This window comes from Buteo buteo, chromosome 3, assembly GCF_964188355.1.
Source record: "Buteo buteo chromosome 3, bButBut1.hap1.1, whole genome shotgun sequence".
In the NCBI taxonomy this organism is placed as follows: Eukaryota; Metazoa; Chordata; class Aves; order Accipitriformes; family Accipitridae; genus Buteo; species Buteo buteo.
This window is the reverse complement of record NC_134173.1, coordinates 17,174,001-17,195,331: the sequence shown is the minus strand read 5'-3', so window position 1 is coordinate 17,195,331 and position 21,331 is coordinate 17,174,001. Positions and strand designations below refer to the sequence as shown.

Below are 21,331 nucleotides of genomic sequence, written 5' to 3'. Positions count from 1 at the left end.
GAGGAGGAGGAGGAGAGGAGAGGCGGGGGGAGCGGGGCCGGGCAGGCGGCTTTGCTCCCCGGCTCCCTTTTCAAGAGCCACCGCTGGGTCTTCGGGAGGTACAAAGAGTCCCGGTGCCTCCTCCGCACGCCCTCGGACGGAGCCGGCCGCCGAGCGCCGAGATCCCCTGCCCAGAGCAGCATCCCCACCTCCTCTGCCTTCTTCCCTCCCTCCCCCCTCCTTCCCTCCCTCCCTCCTCTTCCTCCTCCTCCTCCCGCAGCCACGATCCGCACCCAGTCGGAGCCGGGCTTGGCACCGGCACCCACTTCTCCCACCGTGTGCCCAGCGGCTTGCCGTTCCGCGCCGTGCCGCGGAGGAGGAGAAGGAGCAGGAGAAGGAGGAGGAGGAGGAGGAGGAGGAGGAGGAGGAGGAGCGGAGCGGCGGCGTTCCGACCTCCGCGGGTGCGGGCGGGCGCGCAGCCCCCATGCCAGGGGGGCCCCCCCGCCGCCCGCAGCCCGGCCCCCGCCTGGGAGCATCCCGCCAGCGCTTCGCCGCGAAGGCACCGGCGGCCCTTGGGATTAAAAGACTCGCTGCGCCGGGCAGCCGAGGGAGAGGGGAAGCAGGTAAGTGCTGGCTGCACCTCTGCCCTTCCTCGCTTTCCTCTCCCCGCCTTCCCCTCCGCGCAGGCAGAAGGAGAGCCGAGTAGTTGCAGGCAAGGGGAGCTGTGTGCCGTCCGTGTCCCCCCTCCCCGCCCCGTCCCTCGCCCTTAACCCGCCCCGCTCGGCAGCGGGGCCGCGGCTCTGCGGGGCGAGCAGGGAAGTTTGGTTGTGTCCCTGCCCGGGGGCGGCGGGGAAGGGGCCGGCGGGGCGGCCCGGGCAGCGGCGGGAGCAGCGGCGGCGGGGACGGCGTGGGAAGGGAGAGCCCCCGCGCTACGGGCGGGCGTGTGTTCACCTTCCGAGGAATGAGAGAACAATAGCAGCTCTCTGACTCTTTGGAGAAGTCTCGCGGACGAGGGGGGACGTGGGGGGGGGGGGGGGCGGTGGAGGAAGGGAGGACCACAGACTTGTGCAAAATACGGGCGGCACTAAGTCCTGACTGCCCCGGTCCTTTCTGCTGAGCCGAAGCGGCTGGCTTGCTCCATCCCAGAGTCCGGCACTGATGCTGCAGAGCAAAAGGTTACCGAGGCCAGGAAATTTCCCGAGTTCTTTCCCAGAGCTTTCCTCCTTTTGTGTCAAGGATGTTCCAGAGTTTGCAAATGTTGAAATGATGGGAGCGTATTTCTTCGATTAGTATTCAGCTGGTAAGGCTGGCTCTGCAGTCTTTGGCTGTTTGATACCGACCCTTCCCCCCCAGCCCCGTCCCCCCAGCTATCCACACAGCCACCCACGGGCATGTCCTGCTCTCCGGTAATAGGTTCTGGGCACCGGTAGCAAGCGGGTTGTGATCTGGATGCTCCCACTTCTGGTTGCTAAATGGAGGAAAAAAATATCCCTTTCTGAGATAAGATTTAGCCTTTATACTCGTGCTTCCAAAAGGTGAGGTAGTTCAGGTGAGCCGGGATTCTGCAGACGATGCCTTCCCCCTGCAAATTGGGGGATTTAGGGAGGGATGGGAGATGGAGGCTAGCGAGGCACTCTGATTTTGGGAACTGAAATGCTGATACTTTCATCTCTTCCCATCGCAAGGATAAAATCTTGTGTTCTGATAGATAACTTCTCAAGTCAAAGCAGAGACTTGGAAGGGCAGCATATACTTTATAGTCTTTCTAACAAGACACGCTGCCTTGCCATTTTTCAGCTAAAACATAGGTGATCGTACAGCTTTGCAGGAAATAAAGCGCTTTTCCAGGACAAATAAGTAAATACATAAAGGAGCCAAACTCTTAACAATTCCAGTTTCTGAAGCAGTCTCTCCTTGGCAGTGATGTGTGACTTTTCTACCCTTATTACATTTACTAATTGTTCCTCTGTTACCTTATTTGAAGTTTGCACGGAATTGTTACTGGTGAAAGCTAGATACTTATTTCAGTTTCTGAAAAAGGTAGGTCTACAGAATCTCAGGGGAAGAGCTATTCAGTTGGGCAATAGCATGAAAGTTGCGTCAGTAAATTAAGTTTGCTTAGAATATAGCTTCTGAAGGTACAACAGGTCAACAGATAAAGATCAGTTGGGAAATGATGCTCATCTGCTCTTAGCAATATCATAACAGTTTTAAAGATGCAACAGTGAATTGAGGATGTTTAGAAATAGTACAACCGTGCCTCATTAGAGCTAGTTCAGTGCAACGGGTGTGTTACCACCTTTGGGGGGGAAAAAGAACAAAAAAACCACTAAACAAATCCAAAAGAACTATCTAGGGACCAAGTGTGACATCCTGTTTAAAGTCCTTGTACAGACTTTTCTATCTCTCCAGCCTGCAGCTACCCGGGGATCTAATCTAGACACACTTCTTTTTTAGGGTCATGAAAGAGGGCTAAGTAAGATTTAAGAAACAATTGCAATAAAATCCATAGTGAGGGGAGAAGAGCAAAGGAGCTAAAAGCTGACTCTGACAAATATTAATGTTAAGTATGTGAAATATCTTGGGTTTGAGTACTTAATATAGATTAAAACCTACCTGGAATATTAGGGAAATATCGAAGGTAATAATCTGAGCTACCATTGCATGTTAGAAGTGTGTGGCAGTTAATGTGAATAAAAAACCAAACATCAGTAATGCAGACTATTTTCTTGCAAAAAGCCATTAAAGATTGCAGTTTTAATCAGAGGGCATTTCACCCTTATAATGGGAGACTGTACTGTAATTAGAGGCTGATGTAGGTCATTAGAATTGTGTTAAGAGTCAGATGACAGCCTCGCAACTCTCTTAAGTCTACTTTTATTGATTTAATAGCAAAGCACTCTTGATTATTTGCTATTGATTTAATAGCGAAGCATTCTTATCTTTCCATATAAAAGGGTAATTGTAAAGTATTTGTATAACTGCAGATTATCCATGAATTATCTGATGACAAGAATGGATATAGCATCCATGTAGATTTTCGCCTATCCTTTTCATCTATAGCTGTGTGCATGTGCATGTTGTGTCCATATTTTCCTATGTTTCTTCAGCAGTCAGAGACTTGACTGAAGAAAATCATTATTAATGCAAAACCTGAGGTTGTTCTACTCTAAGTTATAGTTCTACTTTGCTATAAACCTGACTAAGCTTTTTCTCAAAGGTATTTGGCTCACAAATTGACTCCAACGTGCAATGAAAATAGAAAATATTTTGAACTTCAAATGGTTTGCAGGTGAATATATTGCTTGGGAGTCAGTTGTGGTGACAGGCTGGCCAGTAAGTTTCTGTGTATGTTTTTGGCTATTGGCTTCAATATCTGCTGTGTTCAGCGGTTCTTCGATGAAGGCCTTTCTCAAACCATTCGGTTTCCTTTAGTTTATCGTGCACATTTTTTCTCATGTACGCTTTCATGCTACTACTGGGTATTGTTTTTTCGTGGTAATAAAAATCATTACATTCTAGCTGAAGAAGGGTGCATAAAAGAGATGATGGTTACTTCGGTTCTTCCTGTCAAACCAGGCTTAACTCTGAGCAGTAATGCAGGAGTGCCTCCTCTGGGAATTCAGTGGCTCTGCAAGAAAGTCATCCCTAGGTATTAATGTGAGGTTCCTCAGCTTAAATGAGGCTGCAGAAATCGAGCTTGTGGAAATTTAAATATTTGACTTGATTGGTCACAGATATACAAATACTGCTAACGTTTCTTTTCAATAACTGATCAAATTAGCATAATCCTTTCCAGCAACTTAGATCTATAAAATGTACCATAGCAAGGTGAAAAACCCACAAAGCACTTTCACATGGAGAAAATGATATTAAAATAAAAATAATAAATCCTTCTTTTGTTCACTTTTCTTGGGGGGAGGGGGGAAACTGTCAACAACCCAAACAACTTAGCACTCTAGCCACATACAATCTCATGAGCAACTGCAGAAGAGTATGAAAGAGCAAAAGCTGCTGCCTGGTTTCCTTTACACATTTTTTGAAGCCCTATCATTTACTGAAGTGTGCCTAGTGTTTTTCTGTTGTCTCATCAGGTCCTTTCACCTGAGTCAGAGGGTATTGGAGCCAGTTTAGTGTAGCAGCACCATATGTTTGGAGCAGTGATAGTTTTTTTCTTGATAACCAGATGCAGACTGCAGGATGTGCACTACATTTACAGATCTCCCATGTGAATATTTAGGCCAGTTAGCGGCAGGAGGTTGTGGTCTGTAGTTGTAATGTCTTCTGGCACAGGGACTTAATAGGTTTCATCATACTGCCTTGACTTGCAGAGCTTCATTTCATGGAAAGGTCCTCACCTCACTTGCTCCAAGGCACCTTTCTTTTTTTTTTTCTTTTTTTCTTCCTTTCCCTGGAAAAAGTGATATCCAGATGTAGCAATCTACACCCTAATTAGACATATCTTCTCTAAACCCTTTGTCTCAAGGATCACAGAGTCTCTGAGCCTGCGAAGGAGTTTCCTGTGATATTTAGGACGTGTGACATAGAGGAGCTGCAGGCTCATAACAAAGGGGAATTTTCTCTGCCACAGAAAGTGACACCCTTTCCAATGGGCATTGTAAAATGGAATGTCAAAATGTAAATATTTCAGTGAGGGTAGTTCAGCTGTCAGGGGGCTCACCTGCTGATTCCACTGTGTTTAAGGGATCATGGTTCAAGATCCAGTGGCAAAAGTCACCCTCAGAATTATCTCAACACACAGGGTCTTATTTTATTGAATGACTAAAGTAAAGGAACAAAAAACCCTAAACATGGGATAACTGTGCACTATTGACCAAGCTAAAGCAAGATTTACTAGCAGGTGTTGTCTGGGCTGCACTTCCAGAGACAGTGAGGTCCAGATTTACGCAGTAAATTTTGCAATGGCATCAAAAATTTAAGTGTTCCGATGAGAGGAGAATAATGGGAGGGGGGGGAGAGGGAAGGCAATCGGAGTGGAAAACTCTTCAGTGGATGCCCTGAGCTGACAGCGAGATTTTAAAATAGAGAAATGTAATCCAGACTGGGGGAGTTTAGTAATGGAAAAGCTTCTGGATTTCCACTTCTTCCTGAAGAATTTTGCAAGTTGGAAAGACTTTAGGACAGCATACGGTGAAGGACAAAATTCCCCGTTGGGTTGAAGGGATTGACGGGGAAATGATACGGTTCATAGATTAAGCTGGTACTGTGACACTGGTAGCAATGTGTGACTGGAAGTCTGCAGGAATTTGCGCTTTGGCTGCAAAGGTTAAGTGGTACGAAGATGATCTCAAAAGCCTTCAGCAAAAGCCCTCCAAGGCTGGGGAAATCTCAGGGGTGGGGAAGGAGGGCTTCCATGAGGATATCTGGGAGACTGAAGACATGTTTTTGTCCATACCTACTGGGTGCTGACTGCTGCATACAAACAGCGAGGACTAGTCTTGATGCGTTGTTTTAGAAATTATAGAGCGAAGCAAAATATTCAGAGAGATTTTCAGTGGGTGTAAATTACCCTTAATTGCTTGCAGTGAGGGGAACAATTCCTTAAAGCTGAGGATCTTATTCATGATCTGAATGTTTTCAACAAATCAAGATTGCCCCTCAGAGACAGTGCATAATAGTGTCTTTTTGACACTAGCAGATTGTTTTGGCAAAGTAGAGTAGTAACATTTTTCAGATTAGCAGTGTTCACCAGAACACTTCTGCTACTAGACTGTGGCTTAAATATAGTTCCATTTCTATGCAGCAGATGGGAGAGGATGTAAGTTTTATGGTATATATTGAATAAGGAGGTTATTATTTTTTCAAATGTATATTCTTCAGTCTGATGTTTTATATGTCAACCAGCTATTTAAGAACACAAACATGAAAGATTAGATATTTAGTGGATATTTTTAATTTATTTTTTTTTATTCTTATGGCTGTTCACACTGACAGTGTGTTACTGCTCTGGTAAGACATACTACTTGCACAGTCCAGATCACACAACATACTCTTTGAATTACACACCAGTTTTTATACTTTGTATTTTTCGTATTTGTGATTGTCAGGACTATATGCAAAGTAAGTAGGGAGTACAAGCTTAGATGTGAAAGGTAGACCCTAGTGCTTTAAATACACCAGCAGAAAAATTTATTTTATTTTTAAAGCCTAACTTAATTTTTATGTAGGCAAAGCGTGAGTGAGGAGACATGATTGCATTTTGCCCCTGTTTGGGGAGGGGAGTAGCATTCTGGAGATGCAGAAACAAGATGTAAAGGTGCACTGGTGTCCTAGGGTAAGTAATGACATCAATTACAAGTGCAAATATTTCTCAGTTCTGCGTACACTGAGTCCTGTTTGTGCAGAAAGTGATACCATTTTATAAAAGAGCATCTTTAAACACAAAATACAAAATGGTTGCAGGTCAGTTTTGCCTTCACTTCACACTCAAGCCTGTAAGCGCAGATGACAGAGAAGGCACTGGAAGCAGAGCACTGCATTCCCTCTATTGCTGTCAGTGTTAGTCATATCCACTGCTGCAAGTGCAACCCTGAACAGTGAAGTTATGCCTTGATGAGAAAAAAAACAACAGCATCTTTTAGTTTTCAGTTTTATGAATGCTGTGGTGTTGCTTATGTGGACTTGTAGACTTCATACTTATGGACTTCATAGAACAGGTGCTGTTGAAGTGAAAGTTATGCTTGGGCAGAAATATAATATATTTTTTTTTTATTAAAAAATCCATATAAATACGTATATCTGTATCAGCAAGATAGGTAATGAAATGCAATTTAATAAATAATTTTGCCCCAAACAGAAAAGGTTTTTAAATACCAGCACTTTTACTTCTGCCTTGGGAAGTATCACACTCAAAAGGCAATGCGCTGAAAGAACTATAAATAAAAACCTAAAAAAAAGTGCTCTAAGAGGAATAAGACTTATCCTGAAGAAGGGGAGGCAGGGAGGGAAGAGATTTCAGAGCAGAAAGTGCTGCCACACAGCTGAATAAAAATAATTGGAATTCTGGTGATTGTGTGGTGAAAGTATTTGAGAATGAGTAAACGACAACATTTTTTTTCCAGGGGGTGCGAGTACTCTGCTTTTCATCAGATTGTGCTGTCTAGCATATGGACTGTTTTTGAGTTGGTATTTTGGGTGCGTTTTTCAGTTCTGTGCTGTGGTGTGTGGCTGGGGACCATGGCACTCCATATGGTGGCTTTCATACTTCCCTGCAGGTGTAAAAGAGAGGATATAAGAGAACACTGTTCGAGATAAAGGTTAGAGCAATTCTAGGTTTGAAATGTCTGTTCAGAGCAAGAACAAGACATTTCAAACTGCTTAGTGGAAAGACTCTAACATATTGTAAATGTTTTACTGACATTTCTTAAGAAAATCCATTTCATATTTTTATCTCTGTTAAATAACAATCTGCTGCCTCTTTGAAATAAACTGACGGTTTATCAATATCAGATGTCTTTAACCTGATGTAACTTAGACACAGAGAGGGAAAGCAAAGGGTACATAAACAGCCTTTACTACAAACAACGCTTATCTTATTTGAACTGAGCGGTAGGAAGTGAACCTATGACGGAGGAAGCACAGCCGCTCTCCTTGCCACTCATGGCAGCCCTCCCAGTAATTACTATGTCATATGGTCACGATTTACCCAAAGGGCCAGATCAAAACTGAGCTATGACTAGTTGGGATTCATCATTTTGAGCTATGCTCTGCTAGGGATGATGACACCTGCCTGTTAATTCCACCGCGAAGGGAATCTTGGTCCATGTTGGAGAGACGTCTTTTATAACTGTAGCATCACGTTTTGGAAATCAGGGACTTTAGGTAAGACATTGCCTATTCTTGTTTTGCCTGTGGGGAGACACTGGATTTTCACATATGGAAGCTTTCAAATTGCTGCTGCTTAGCAAACACGCTCAGTGGGTTTGTGGTTTATCCCACCAGCCTCTAAGCAAAGCCTTTCTGGTGCAGGGCAGTACCACAGAAGGGATTACTGTAAAAAAGGCTTTAAATACAGTCTGTAATCAGAAGAGCTTTTTATTTGTTTCATGTTTCTGCCCTCTAGGTACCTTTGGCAGCATGATGCTTAGGCGTTCTGCAGCTAAAAGAGCCTGACATACTGAAAACAGATAGCAGAGATCACATTTCACTCAGTTTTAATAGTAGTGGGTAGGGATATAATGTTAATCTATCTAGAGCATTTAATGTGCATGTGATTTAATGTCTAGCCTTTTTAGATTAATTAAATGTAGAAAGGATGAAATCTTCTTTCTTCCAGGGCTTCCTAAGTAGCAGCAGTTCACTCCAAATGAATGTCTTGTTATCTGTTTTAATTTCATCCTCATTTTCACCGTGTGCTTGGCACTTCTTAAATCCTTCTTGTCTGCCTCATTGCTCACTCGGACACGGGGGATGCCTCTTTCAGAGAGAGCATTGCTTACCTGGGGTTAATGCAGGTGATTCCCCTGAAAGGCAAAGCTATGGTTGGTACTGTCTGACAGAACTTACACTTTTAAAAATATTATACTAAGTATACATTTTTACTTGGCCAGAGAATGCTCACAATTGTAAAAGGCAGAAAAAAGACTTGTTTAAATATTGAAGGGTTGGGGTTTTTTTGTAATTGGTTATTTTTTTAGTGAGTTCTACCAGTTATTAAATGATCAAGATTTTGAAATAAAAAAGGACAAGATACACAAAAAGACGAAAATTGTATGTGTTAGCGCTGAAAGATCGTTTGTTGTTAAATAAAGGTTTCATTGAAAACACAAAATCACATTATCCTCTGATCTTTCTGAACATATTTATAAGTATATAAACTAGTCTAACATGCTTCTTACTGAGCTTGACATTTGCTTTAGGAATGTCGTAAGAATGAGTGGGGAGACTCTGAGGGCTTTTTAGCGGGCCAGGTTCAGATCAGAACAAAATATAACATCTGGTGTACTGTGACTAAGATCAATCAAATTGTTCCGATTCATCTTATACTCCTTTATTTTACTTTTCCGTTGTATGGAAGAGAGTTAAGCTGGTGTATGTCCTTACCATTAATGTAAATTCCTGCCTGTAGTTGGTTTGTATCATGGTAATGGCAAGTAAAGAAGACTGTAGCAGACAGAGGAGGAAAAATCAAACCAAAGAACTGTATATAACTACACTTTCTTTGATTATTTTAAAGAGAATAAAATTCAGCTTTTGTACTGGGGAAACGTGTATTAAGAGAGCAGTCACAAGAAAACTTTATAGCTGTCAAGTACAGATGTATCAGCAGTAGTAATGCCATCCAAGGAATGTGCTCTAAGCTCTCAGAGACTTATTATGTAAACTCAACTGTGTTGATGATGAGAAAAATCATAAACATTTTTGATGCATTATATGAAGCTGCAAAGAATTTGCATTCTTTTAAAAAAAAAAAAAAGTTCTGACAACAGTTCTTGTCTTTTTCCCGGATAGGTACCTATTACACCATTTCTTTGGTGAAGGCTATTCAGCAGTGGTGACTTCTTCCAATCGACCACTCTACAAATTATTATCTCTGGACTCCCAGCTGACACCCTGCCGGAGGCTAGAGCTACTGAGACAACTGGAATTGTGCCTGCTCTCATCAAGGTTTTTTCTTTCACGGGGAAAAAAAAAAAAAAAGATGAAGTTGGGCAAAGTGGAGTTCTGCCATTTTCTGCAGATACTAGCTCTTTTCCTGTGTCTTTCTGGGATGAATCAAGCAGAGCTCTCAAGGTCCAGGTCCAAGCCCTACTTTCAATCAGGGAGGACGAGAACCAAACGCAGCTGGGTGTGGAATCAATTCTTTGTGCTGGAAGAATACATGGGTACAGACCCACTCTATGTAGGAAAGGTAGGGGTTTTAAACAATCTTTGGAAGGTGCAGATGCTCGCTTTTTGATGTGTTTATATGGTGCAGCCTGAAAATTGTAATTCTGTCAGCATGGTTGACTTAAGCCAGGGTGGGACAAAGTTTCGTAGTTTGAAAATGGAAAATGTTTAGCACTTCAAAACAGCAACACATTACATTCCTGATTCCTCTTGCAATTTTCATTAAGAGCTATTTTCATTTCAGCTATGATTCTTTAAAGGATCACAATAATGAACGTGTTTTCCACCTTTGATACAAAGAAAAGATTTTTTTACTAATATTAGATTATTTTTTATTTTACATAGGAATAGAGAAAAATATTGATGACTGCTCTTTTATAAGAGCTAGCAGCTAGTCCCAGGCAATAGAAGTTCTGTGTTATGTTGTTTGCTCCCTAAAGATCAGCACTACTGGAGGCAAGAGAGAAAGAATCGGGTGTCTGGGGGTGCGACAAGTGAAAAGGAGGGCATGTCTGCATTACTGCTTTGCTTTGACTATGCCTGGCTGGCAGATTGGCACCTTGGGGGCCTTGCTGTCCCTCCGTGCAAAATCTCGTGGCTTTACCTTCCCTCCGACAGGCAGCAGGCCAGCGCAGAGCAAGCCCTTCCATCGGGGCATCCCAAATGGCTTGTTTCGCACGCCCACTGCTGCACGTGGACCGTGCGGAGCACGGCTGTGAATCCTCATTCACTGCCTTGTGCTGGTGGGTAATACGCTTCCTTCAGCAATTGCAAAGGGAAAAAAAAACAACAAACAAAAATCCCTCTTGTGTTTCTATGTAACATTTATGTGTAATCATCTTACTGAAAGAAAACCCCATTTTTCTATGTGATATCAGAATCAATAAATAGAGTTTCTCATTAAACTACAGCAAATACATAGAAAACAATGGAGTGACAGCTTTTGGCAAAATGGCACGCTTACAGAGAAGGAGATGAAGTAATATGAAATCTACCACTTCAAGTATACGAGTGCAGTGAATTTCAGCTTACTTAATTTGTCCTGCTGAGACAAAAACCTTGATGTTTGTGTTAATACAGTTAAGCACTTAGAATTTAATCATGCCAACTGAATAATCAAGTTAAATGGGGAACTGCTCCTATGATTACAACTATGGTTGTATTTAGGTGCTTTTCTGAACTGGGGTTGGTACTTTGCACAATTGAGCCCTTGAGAAAGATGTGCTAGAATCAGAAATACCGTCTCTTATTACAGCAGTCCTGAAAGTTTTTGTGAAGTTTTCGGTTATGTAGCAGTGTCCATTCTGATGCCATGCAGCCCCTGCTTGGCTTTGTGAGTTTTGTCTTTTAGGCGAATTTGTTCTCAGGTTAGAGCTTTTCTTATGTCTCTGGAAAATGGCATATTTGGCATTCTTGCCCACTGATGAAAAAGGAAGTGTAGCTTGCAATTTGGAATTTCTCTCCTGGAAAAGAAGTATCTTTAAATACTCAACTAAAGACTGGTTTTGATCTGTAACTATTCTCATAGTCATTCAGTTACTATATCATGGCCAAAGAAGCTGTGGTAGCACTGGAGTACGTGATATTTCCATGTATGTGGTTATTTTTAGCTTCACAGTCTGCTTTTCCCTGTCCTTTCCAGGAGTCCTAGCATTCATAAGCAGGCATCTTCTGAAAAGCAAACCTTTTTTTCTGAAACAATCTGTGCCCAGCTTGCTTTTGTATCAGCAGGAACTCACATTTGTACCAGCAATTCATTTTCTAGGAAAAGCAGATAAAAATTTGCACTTGCAAAAGGAAGCCCATCTTCCTGCAAACAGAGTCCTTGCTGAGTGTCTCATACGATAAGATATGCCCGGTTCCTAACCTTCTCACTGGAGAGGCTTTTTACTGTATGGTTCCTGAGGTGCAATCATGACCGAAGCTGCATTCCCACGCAGGAAAGCAAAAAGGTGAAGAAGTGATTTTCTTTCTGTATGTTAATGTATTATGTGTAGCACCACTCTGAAGTGAGCAGCAGTCGCCTTCCTCCCCCTCTTCTCCCCTTAAAAATATTGCTGTTCTTGTTTCAAATCCTTTGCAGGCAGGTAGGGACTGAGAAGACCAAGATTTGGATAAGCAGGTTGTTTGGTTTTTTTTTGTTTTTTTTTTTTCTTTTTTCTTTTTTCTTTTTCTTTCCCCTTGATGAGGATGCTACAGCAAGCAAAGAGCTGGCATAACTCATAACTCACAACTCACTTCTCTCATCAAGTGAAGTGGAAGCAGCGACCAGACTCTGCCTCATGTTCTGCAGAGTGCTCTGCTCCTGGGGTGGTCAGTCCTGCACCGCCTTACGGTCAGGATGCTTTGCAGGGTGCCAATCTAACTGCACATCCAGGAATGAGGATCCTTCCTCCAGATTTTAAGGGCTGTGAGATAAAAATGCTTCAGAAACACTCAGGCAAATGGAGCTGCATTAGGGAATATTTTCTCCCCACCGCTGTTCCATTTCACAAAGCCCTAGGTGATTCTGGTTGGAAGGCAGCGTTTGGAGAATGTTAGGATTACACGGCAAATCATTCAAGAGTCATGAAATACCAATGTTAATTCCATGTTCAGCATTAACTCTGTCCTCCTGGGTGTGTGCATTCTAACACTTTAATTACATGATCATGCGGGGTAAAACCCTATTCCTTTTAAATAATGTAACAGGATTCCTATTTGCCTCAGTAAGATGAGTCTTTCACCTAAAATATTTTTTCAGTGTTTTGTGTTTATTTAACAAGATTTCAGATCCATACCTGAGGTATATTGCAGCCTTCCTTCTTGCATCCTTGACATCCATTTATTGCCAGAATGTTTTTTTTTGTTGTTGTTGGTTTTTTTTTTTTAAAAAAAAGGTATTTATTTTCTTAAGGCAGCAGGGGCCTGTTTCACATCACTCTGGAGAAACCTCTGGAGGAGTTCCATTAGTTTTACACTAATAGGAGTCAGAGGTGACTGAGGTTTTTTGCTTCTTTTTTTTTTTAAATGTAGGTCTTTCCTCTCCATGGTATGAATTTTAATCATCTTGGATTCAATCCTGAGTAATTCTGAGTGCCTCTTGGGAGGTGCTTAACATGTAATCAGATTGTGGACTGAACCACATACAATTTCTTTCTGTCCATCAGCACAGCATATGTTATGTTCACTTAAAGGGCTGAAGCATTTAACTGTTTATCCCATTTACCTGTTTGGATAGGTACTGTTATCTTCCAGATATACCGTGTAGGAGAAGAGGCAGTTAACTATGATGCTAATTTAGCTAGAAGCATAGGTGGCTTCTGTTTTCTGGAAAATATTTACTATTGCTTGGTAATACGTTTTGTGAAATGCCTTACTCTCTATTTTCCATATAAATGACCTAAATGGAATCTATTTGGGCACAAAAGTAATAGTACAGAGCAATTTAAAATGATGCAATGCATAAACACCTAAAATTAGGAAAAAGTGTATGCTATTATATTGAATATTTGAAAAGCTGTATACAAACTTGTAATTAAAGTCTCTATGGGTACACTTTGGCAAAAAGGGGTGAAGTTAAAGTAGAACTTTAAAATTTTGTTGATCTCATTTTTGGTTTTGTTATGTAGCTATCAGACATCCAGGATTTGGTTTTGGTTGCGTATTTTTGTTGTTGCTGGTGGGTTTTTTTAGTTTTAATTCCATTTGATGTGTTCTGCTGCAAGAATGTCAGTCTCCTCAAAAGCATTATAATGACACAAAGTCTCAGCCAGCAATCCTTTCATTTTCCTTATTAAAAAATTAAAAAAAAAATAATCGAAAGAAGCCACAAATAAACCTGAAGAAGTGAAACAAGGCTGTGAACTCCATGTGAGATGCTGATTGATGACTGGCTTCACTGTTTTCCTTTGGTTCCAAACCAAAGCTCCTTTTCCAATGGCTCTAAATTTAGGTATGGTTGAAGACAGGGAGAGTTTCAAGCTCTTTGCTGAGTTCCTCTTTTTTTTTTTTTTTTTTTTTCCCTGAAACCTCACTAAGATAGGAAGAACTGAAAATAAAAGAGAAAAAGGCATAGGCTTGATTGAGCACAAAACCAAGAAGCTGATATTTAACTTTGTGAGGCTCGCTGGTACTTCTCAGAAATAACACTTGGAACTTGTAGTGTGCCCTGCATGTAGTTGTTATTTATAATGTATGGGGAAGCAAAACATAAATCCTAACCTCCATTTTCTTGATGGTAAAAGCAAGAAAAAACGTTAAATGAGGGGACTAAGAGCAAGTAGTTTGTTAGAGCTCACAGTCATTGCCTTCCAATTCCATTTTACCTGCCTTTGGTTTCGCTTCTTGTTTTTCGAAGGTGTTGGTCAATGTGTCAATAGGGTGACAGAATTATTCACATATGATATTTATCTGGGGTGTGACCTTATATCAAGCCATAGGGATGTAGTCAGAAGTAGGGCTCTTTTTCTACATCATAGCCTGACACTTTCAGATGGGGCTGATGACTTTTTGGCTGACTTGGATAATAAGTGTCTTTGCTAAAATACTTTAAGGTGGTGAGCTACTCCCCTACTGTGGAAGTGCTGGCCCCTCAGTCAAACTTAGACCGATATGTGGGAATATCAGCTGCTGAGAAACTGGGGGAACTTCATCTGTGATGAAAGAGCTGAGGATCTCTGAATAGAAATTAGCCCAAATAGCTTTTCCTCTCTCTAGAAACTACACTACAGCAGTTTTACTGACACTTTGGGAAATGGAGAGGAGATGGGGTGAAATTACAAAACCGAAACGTAAGTAAAAGAGGCTAGGCTGCCTCATTTGCAGGTACCAGAGCAGGAGGTGGGTTGGTGGGTTGAGTGAGATTCCCTGGAGGGCTCTGTCCCTCCCGCTGCCTCTGGAGGCAACCCACGGGGGACCCACGCTCCCTGCCCAGCCTCAGCCTGGGCTCTCGCCCCTCCAAGCGTCCTGCGCAAGATGAATGTTCACGTCTGCTCTGCAAGTAAGCTCCCGCCTGAGAGTAGCTACAGCTCTGCACAGATGTTTTTTTCTCTTCTTTCTGTTTTTTTCCCCGGGTACTTCTGGTGGAAAAACCCCAAACCCAACATGAGCCACCTGTTCTTCATTTGTCTTTGTGGACACTATGTGGAAAACAAAGATGGCATAATAACTCAGAGAGAAACTTCCCCTTTGTTGTATTTTTTCTCCTTTTCTATTTATGTTATCTTTACTTTTAGCATAATCTTTGAAGCACTGTTGTTTTATATGTTCCCCAAAGGCCATTTATGAAAGTGAAAAAGCAAAACTGCTGTATTTCTGATATTTATCCATCTCAGGAACTCTGTGTTGTTCTGTGCTATGAAATTTGATAACAGTTGACCTTTTAAGTAAAATGGGACATGCCATTCTGGTCAATGTTTTTCTACCACAAGTGCTGCAAACGAAACAAATGAACAGACCAAATAGTCAAGTCCTGCTGACCTGCTTTGTGGATTGAATAGGTCTTGGTGAAGGGATGCTTCAACTGTACAGCAGTGGTATGAACTTACCGTCTCAGCTTGTACTACACAGCCACTAGTAGCACATACTTTTCTTCATTGGCTAGTCACTGTGGGCTTTGCGTTATTCCATGCTTTACTTTATTTGGATTACCCCGAATAACTGAGAGCTGACTGACAATCTGAATGTTTCCTACTCAACATGCAGGGCTAAAGCGTCTCTGGGGAGAATGGTGAGATTAAAGGCACACAGGAAGAATTATCCAAAGGGATAACCTAAAATCTACTGCTTTTTTCCTGGTTGATTTCATTAGCCTGCACAGCTATAGTGTAATTTCCTCTTTCCCTCTTGATAGGAAGTCGTCTTCTCACATAGCTGAATGGATACAGAAATGGGTTTTATGCTAGGGATTTACAGTGATGACAATTTCACATGCTCAAGCACTAAAAGACAATTTGTATGTAATTTCATTATTAGAAGCAATAATAGAGTTGAGAGACTTATGGTCGGATACTGAACCAGAACATGCAGCTTTTTGATCTTTTAGTATAATATAGAACATTGATCCTTAACATGTGGCATTACAGAAGAGGAAGGTTAGTGAAGGTGATGACAACATCCGTAAATTAAGTAGCCCTCATCACAGCTTTTTATTCCATACCACAGCCATGCTATTTATATAATCCTGTAATACCAGTTCTGTATTTCAGTAGACTATTAGGCTCTACCTGCAGTGCTCTCCTCTGAATTTCTTTTGGGCATTATTTAAAACTATATTTTATGGGTCTCTGACAAAATAGAAAAGGAAGAGTAAAAGCTAATTTTGCAATGATATGTAGATGCAAGTCTCCTGTATGCTCGGCTGGTTATCAGAAAATGCCTTCTTTTCATGAGAGCATGAGATTTACAGTTTTGATGTCAGTTAAGCTCATGCTGCTTCAGCTGACTTTTTTTAGCCATGTTGTAATGTTCCTTCTCCTTTTCATCTGCTGAGCTTGTTTTTAGTTCTCTAATTCATGCTATTGGGTGTCACTCAACATCCAGTTTTACCTCTGTCCTCTGGTCTCACAGTTGTGTATTAATGACATTAGAAATACAGTGCTGTAAAACTAGGGCTACTAATGAGCATTTACATTATTCAAGGGCTAAGGAAGTCCAGTCATGAACCAAATCCCCACTGTGCTAGGCGCAGCGCAAGCAGACACAACCCCTGCCCTGAGGCTGGGTTGTAAGACAGGAGGCAATAGCAGATTAAGAAGCAACGATGAAATTCAGAGAAATATGGACATGTTAGTCAACATCCCGAAAATAGCTTGAGAGCAATAGCTCACTGTTGTTCTTCGCTATGAAGATAGAATATTATTTGTTCTGAAAATGAGAATCATGCAACGTTTTTAAACATTATGAACAGATAACAGGGAGTTCTTTCCTGCCTTTATTTTCCATCCCTTATGGATGACAAGTTACTTGAAATTCATAAATGCAGATCTATTTGATATCTATGTTAGTACAAGGCTACTTCTTCTTTCAGACCGGTGAAGATAAAGGATATTTCTCAATTGCTTTCAAAAGATCAAACTGCATATGCTTTAAAGTTTTACATCTTGTAGCCTGCTATCATGCTACCTTTTCCATAGTGCCTTTTTTCTTATACCTGTACTGATAGACATAATTGTCTGTCTACAGACTCATTGGGCATTCATCCCATGTATTTAGTGCTTTCCATGTGTTACAGTTTAAACGTGCTGCCAGGACTATTCCTGCCTTGTCAGAATTCTTCTGCTTAATTTCTTCTTTGCTCCACACTACTGGGTTTTTTTGGTGTTTGGTTTTGTTGGTTTTTTTCTTGGTTTTTTTTTTTTTTTTTAAATATCACACTGCACTCCACGAGTTCCTTGTCTTTTTTTTTTTTCAGTAATCACTTAGTAAATAGTACCTGTGTACATGTAATTTTTTCAGTACCAACTTTTACCAGTTAACAGGAGTAACTGGGACAACATATTTAAAGATCCTGAAAAAATCAGGAAATGGTTCCTTCTTGTCCAATAAGTTGGCTTTTACATGAATATACTGGTGATAAGTCCTGGAAAATCTCTACAGTATAATCTTTTTCTCTCAGCATCATGCATTTGCCTGGAAGAGGTGGCTGAGCTAAGTGCAATGGTGGAACTGCTGAGAGAGGAAAGAATTTAATACACTAGGTTGCTCATTTCTCTCAGAATAACTATTAGCTACGTTATGCTAACCAGTGTCTTCTCTGTCACTTTTGCACTGGAAGAGGCACTTAGTGTTACGTAAATTAGAGACAAGTAGCTCTTAGAAAAAGCAGTGGAGTTTATGCTGTTAGGAGAACTCTAATTCTGTCCCATCTGTCCAAACCATGGTCGTGGTATGAATACCAGCCTACACCACGAGCAGAAGTTTGCGGAGGTCATAATGCTTAATCTCTCATATCTTCAAGGCTGTAAGAAGGAGGATCAGCCAGTTAAAAAATGGGGGTTTTGATTACATGCTATTAAAAATACATTGTCAACACCTAACTATAAATCACTTGACATCAGTTTATAAATGGGAACCAACTTAACCTTCCCAGGCCAAGTGTAAAGTTAGCCAATGAAGAAGCCCCACTGACAACAGAAGAACACATCATGAAAAGGTGCTGATCACCAAAATCAATGAATATGCTCATAAAATTATACAATATATTTAGGATTAATTCTTGCAGATGTTTTTGACTCAGCTAAAAAGTTACTACCATTAATAGTTCCTTCCATATTCAAGTATTTGCTGGTGCTACAACCCTGTACTGTTGCAGAAGTAATATTGTTATTTACATGGGTGTAAAGCACATAGTGTGATAGTAGTACTCTATAAATCATAAACAATATAGCAAAGGATAAACTTTATTTTATCTTTCAGATAAATAGGAATACCAAGACAAACATAGCTCTTTTGCATATAGTAGTTCATGTGTGATTATTCATGTACCAGAAAATACAAAATCTGCCTTACTGGCTCAGTCTCAGGCTGTCTTTTTCAGAATACTCCCCTGGGAGAAGAAGGTAGTTCTAAACATCCGAGAAGGCGGCAAAGGTTTTTTAATATGTGTTGTTTATTAAGTTGTGCTGTTCATAGAGTAACTGAAGATTTAATCCAGAATCTTGAGAACAGTTTTATCGACCCTAGTAGACCATCTGAGAATATTAATTTTGGAATAAAACTATTTGGCTGGTTTAAAATTGAATTTTTAACTGACATTTTATTCTGTAGGTTAGAAAAAGAATAATACTAAAGACTGATTGACAACAGGTAGCAACATATTCCACATTTTGACAGTGAAAAAATAGTGCCTTCCTTTCATATAGTCACACAGTAGTAGAGCACTGAAGGCTTGCATTATTGTGTTTTGTTTGGGTGAATAGGGTATATGTTGAGAACAGCTAAGGGCGGTCCCACAGATCATTCTACCTACATCACAAGAGATTCTCTGGCCCTCTCTGAGTAGAAAGAAATAAATTTAATGTAATTTTCCAGGTGATATAAGGAGATTTTGCAGCATGAAGTCCACAAAATGTTACTATAGTCATACTGTCCCATTCAGTTTTCCTGTTTCTGTAAATTATGAGAAATTATCTTGAGAACTATAGAGACATGCAATTTTGTTGTTGTGGAGTGCATGTGAGAAGAACTGAGCCCACAAAGTTATTTTCCATTTGAAATGTTTCCAAAATATGGAAAATCTGGTACTTGGATACATGTGTAAGGATGATAAGCTGCTTAAACATTTCATACTGAGGTACCAAATTGTAACCCTGCTGACTAGGCAATCAAGCAATCCATTTTCCTTACAAGGTAGGCAGGTGCTGTACTAGGCAAAGTTTAGCTTGTTATTCTGTAACAATGAAAAGTTTTCAGACACAGTTCGGAAAAGCAGATGGTCATTTCTTAAGTTTCCATAATCTTGGTAAAAATGCAATGCCCTAAATTAGCAAAATAGTTAACTTGTCTTTCTTATACAATTTACACACATTCTATGGGCAGAGTAGGCATTTGGGAGAGTATTTGGCATATTTTTATGTATCTTTTTTAACTTGCAAGGCTATAATGCTGCATGGTGTTTCTATTAAAAACTGTTAAATAATTCCTCCTGCTCCTGGGTGTTCATAATCTTCATGCACATGTAGACTGTTGTCCTCCCCACCCATCTTTTACCCTTTACCACTTAACTGTTGCTTAGCCAAGCAAAACATATTTCACACTTTTAAAAAGTTTTCCTCATTAGTCAGCATTGCAATCCCGTGTTCATTTTTACTGCTTTTTTATTTATTCCCTCTATTTTTTCAATATTTTCCTCATAATAAAAAGCCATAAACAAAAGCACTCTATTATACCTTCAGCTAAACAGGAAATAAACCAAGTGAAACTGTTATTTCCTGTCTCATTGTATGATTCAAATTGCACAATTCATGTTTGTTTCTTTCTTTGCAAGCTCATGTCCACTCCTGCTCTGAGGATCTTAAAGCCTTATTTTTTTTCTGTTTTATTCTTTCTGCTGAATCAAGGGTACCTGAGGAATACTTCCCACTTGTACTGACACATTTATTCATCTCAGATTTATCTTAAGATTGAAAGAAAATGTAAAGATTCTAGTACAGGAAAAAAGAGATTGAAAAAGTTTAAGAGAAGAAAAAGCATCCCAAAGAGTAAGTGTGAGAATGCAAGGACCATGACGAAGCAATACGCTATGTTTTTCTCACTCCAGAGCCTGACGTAAAGCTGAAAAGAACATACCAAAGCAATCGATGAAAAGATTAAGTTAGATTAATGTATAACAATCATATGTATAGGTCTTGATTCCCTTTGCTCTTTGCTAAAGGTGCTATACATGTGTGTATGTGGCATACATTGGTTTAAGTCACGTCAGTCTACCAAGCAGGGGTTCTAGAAAGAAAGCCTTGTAGGTATGCTAGTGGGCTTAATTATGTTAACGCAGATGGGAAAGGAGGGCAGCTAGCCAGAGATCCAGTAACACTCAGGTTTGAGAAATGTGCAGGAGACTCAGACTGTTTACTAGCAGATGCAGCTGAAAGCGACAAAAAGGTAAGTAAAGCTCATTTGTAATCGAAAGAGGAAGATGCCATGTACAATGTAATCTGTGGTACAAGACAGCAGCAGCAGCAAAAAAAAAACACAAAACATCAAGAAAAGAACTAGTAGAAAAGTGATTTTGTGTTTCTTTTCTGGGAACAGGGAAGCAACTGATAGAAAAGGAAAGATGTAAATATTTCTTCTAAAACATTACTGGAGAGGGCTAGAGAATTTGGAATTTGATCAAAAAAAGCCTAAAGCATGAGCAACATGGTACCAAACAACATAGGACAAGAAAGAAAAGCCTTCCATCTGTAGACATTCCAAGAATTACTGGGTCAAGATAGAGTGTGGATAAGCAAAAAGCCACATGCAGATCTGGAGGAGTTCAAGCAAGTCTGAGCTCTCAGCAGATGGATGGAAGGATGCGAATATGTCCAGCTGTCAGGGCAGCAACTGGGCCATGTCCAGACTGTTTCCAAATTAAGAGCTGAAAAGCAAAAGGATTAAAGCTCTGGTCTGCCACTAAGGAAGGCAGCCCCCACCTTATGAAGTAAATTAGTGTTTGGAATTAAGGGGATGAAATAATGATGCTCGTGGGTTTTCTAGGTCTTTCAGAAGCTCAGCAGACACCTTTCCTTCTAGACTGGTATTTTGACATTTGTCATTTCATGTAACTGTATTTCCTTCAGTCTATTTGCAGGCTACATGAGAATTTTTTCCTGCAGACTAATTTCAAAGTCCTGTCAAAATTAGATTTTGTTCCATACTATATGTAAGCAACAGTATCACATTCAACAATTTCCCTTCATCTATTATTTTAGTAAGTAGAGCTGGGTAGGAGATAACGGTCCATTCTGCTAGTCTGATGGCAAAATAATCTTTCCAGAATGTTTTTCTGACAATTTTACTTCTAGTAGCACAAAATGAAATCAAT

At 40.6% G+C, this 21,331-nt stretch overlaps 1 protein-coding gene across 1 annotated transcript in view; it reads left to right on the top strand.

Moving 5' to 3' along the window:
- Window positions 1–539: 539 nt before the first annotated feature.
- Window positions 540–21,331, top strand: part of LOC142028918 (cadherin-7) — a 79,633-nt gene continuing 58,841 nt past the window's right edge. Inside the window, exons 1-2 of the mRNA XM_075022918.1 lie at window positions 540–602; window positions 9,451–9,850. Of these exons, the coding sequence (XP_074879019.1) occupies window positions 9,641–9,850 (210 nt within the window). The 5' untranslated portion in view covers window positions 540–602; window positions 9,451–9,640. The remainder of the gene's footprint in view (window positions 603–9,450; window positions 9,851–21,331) is intronic.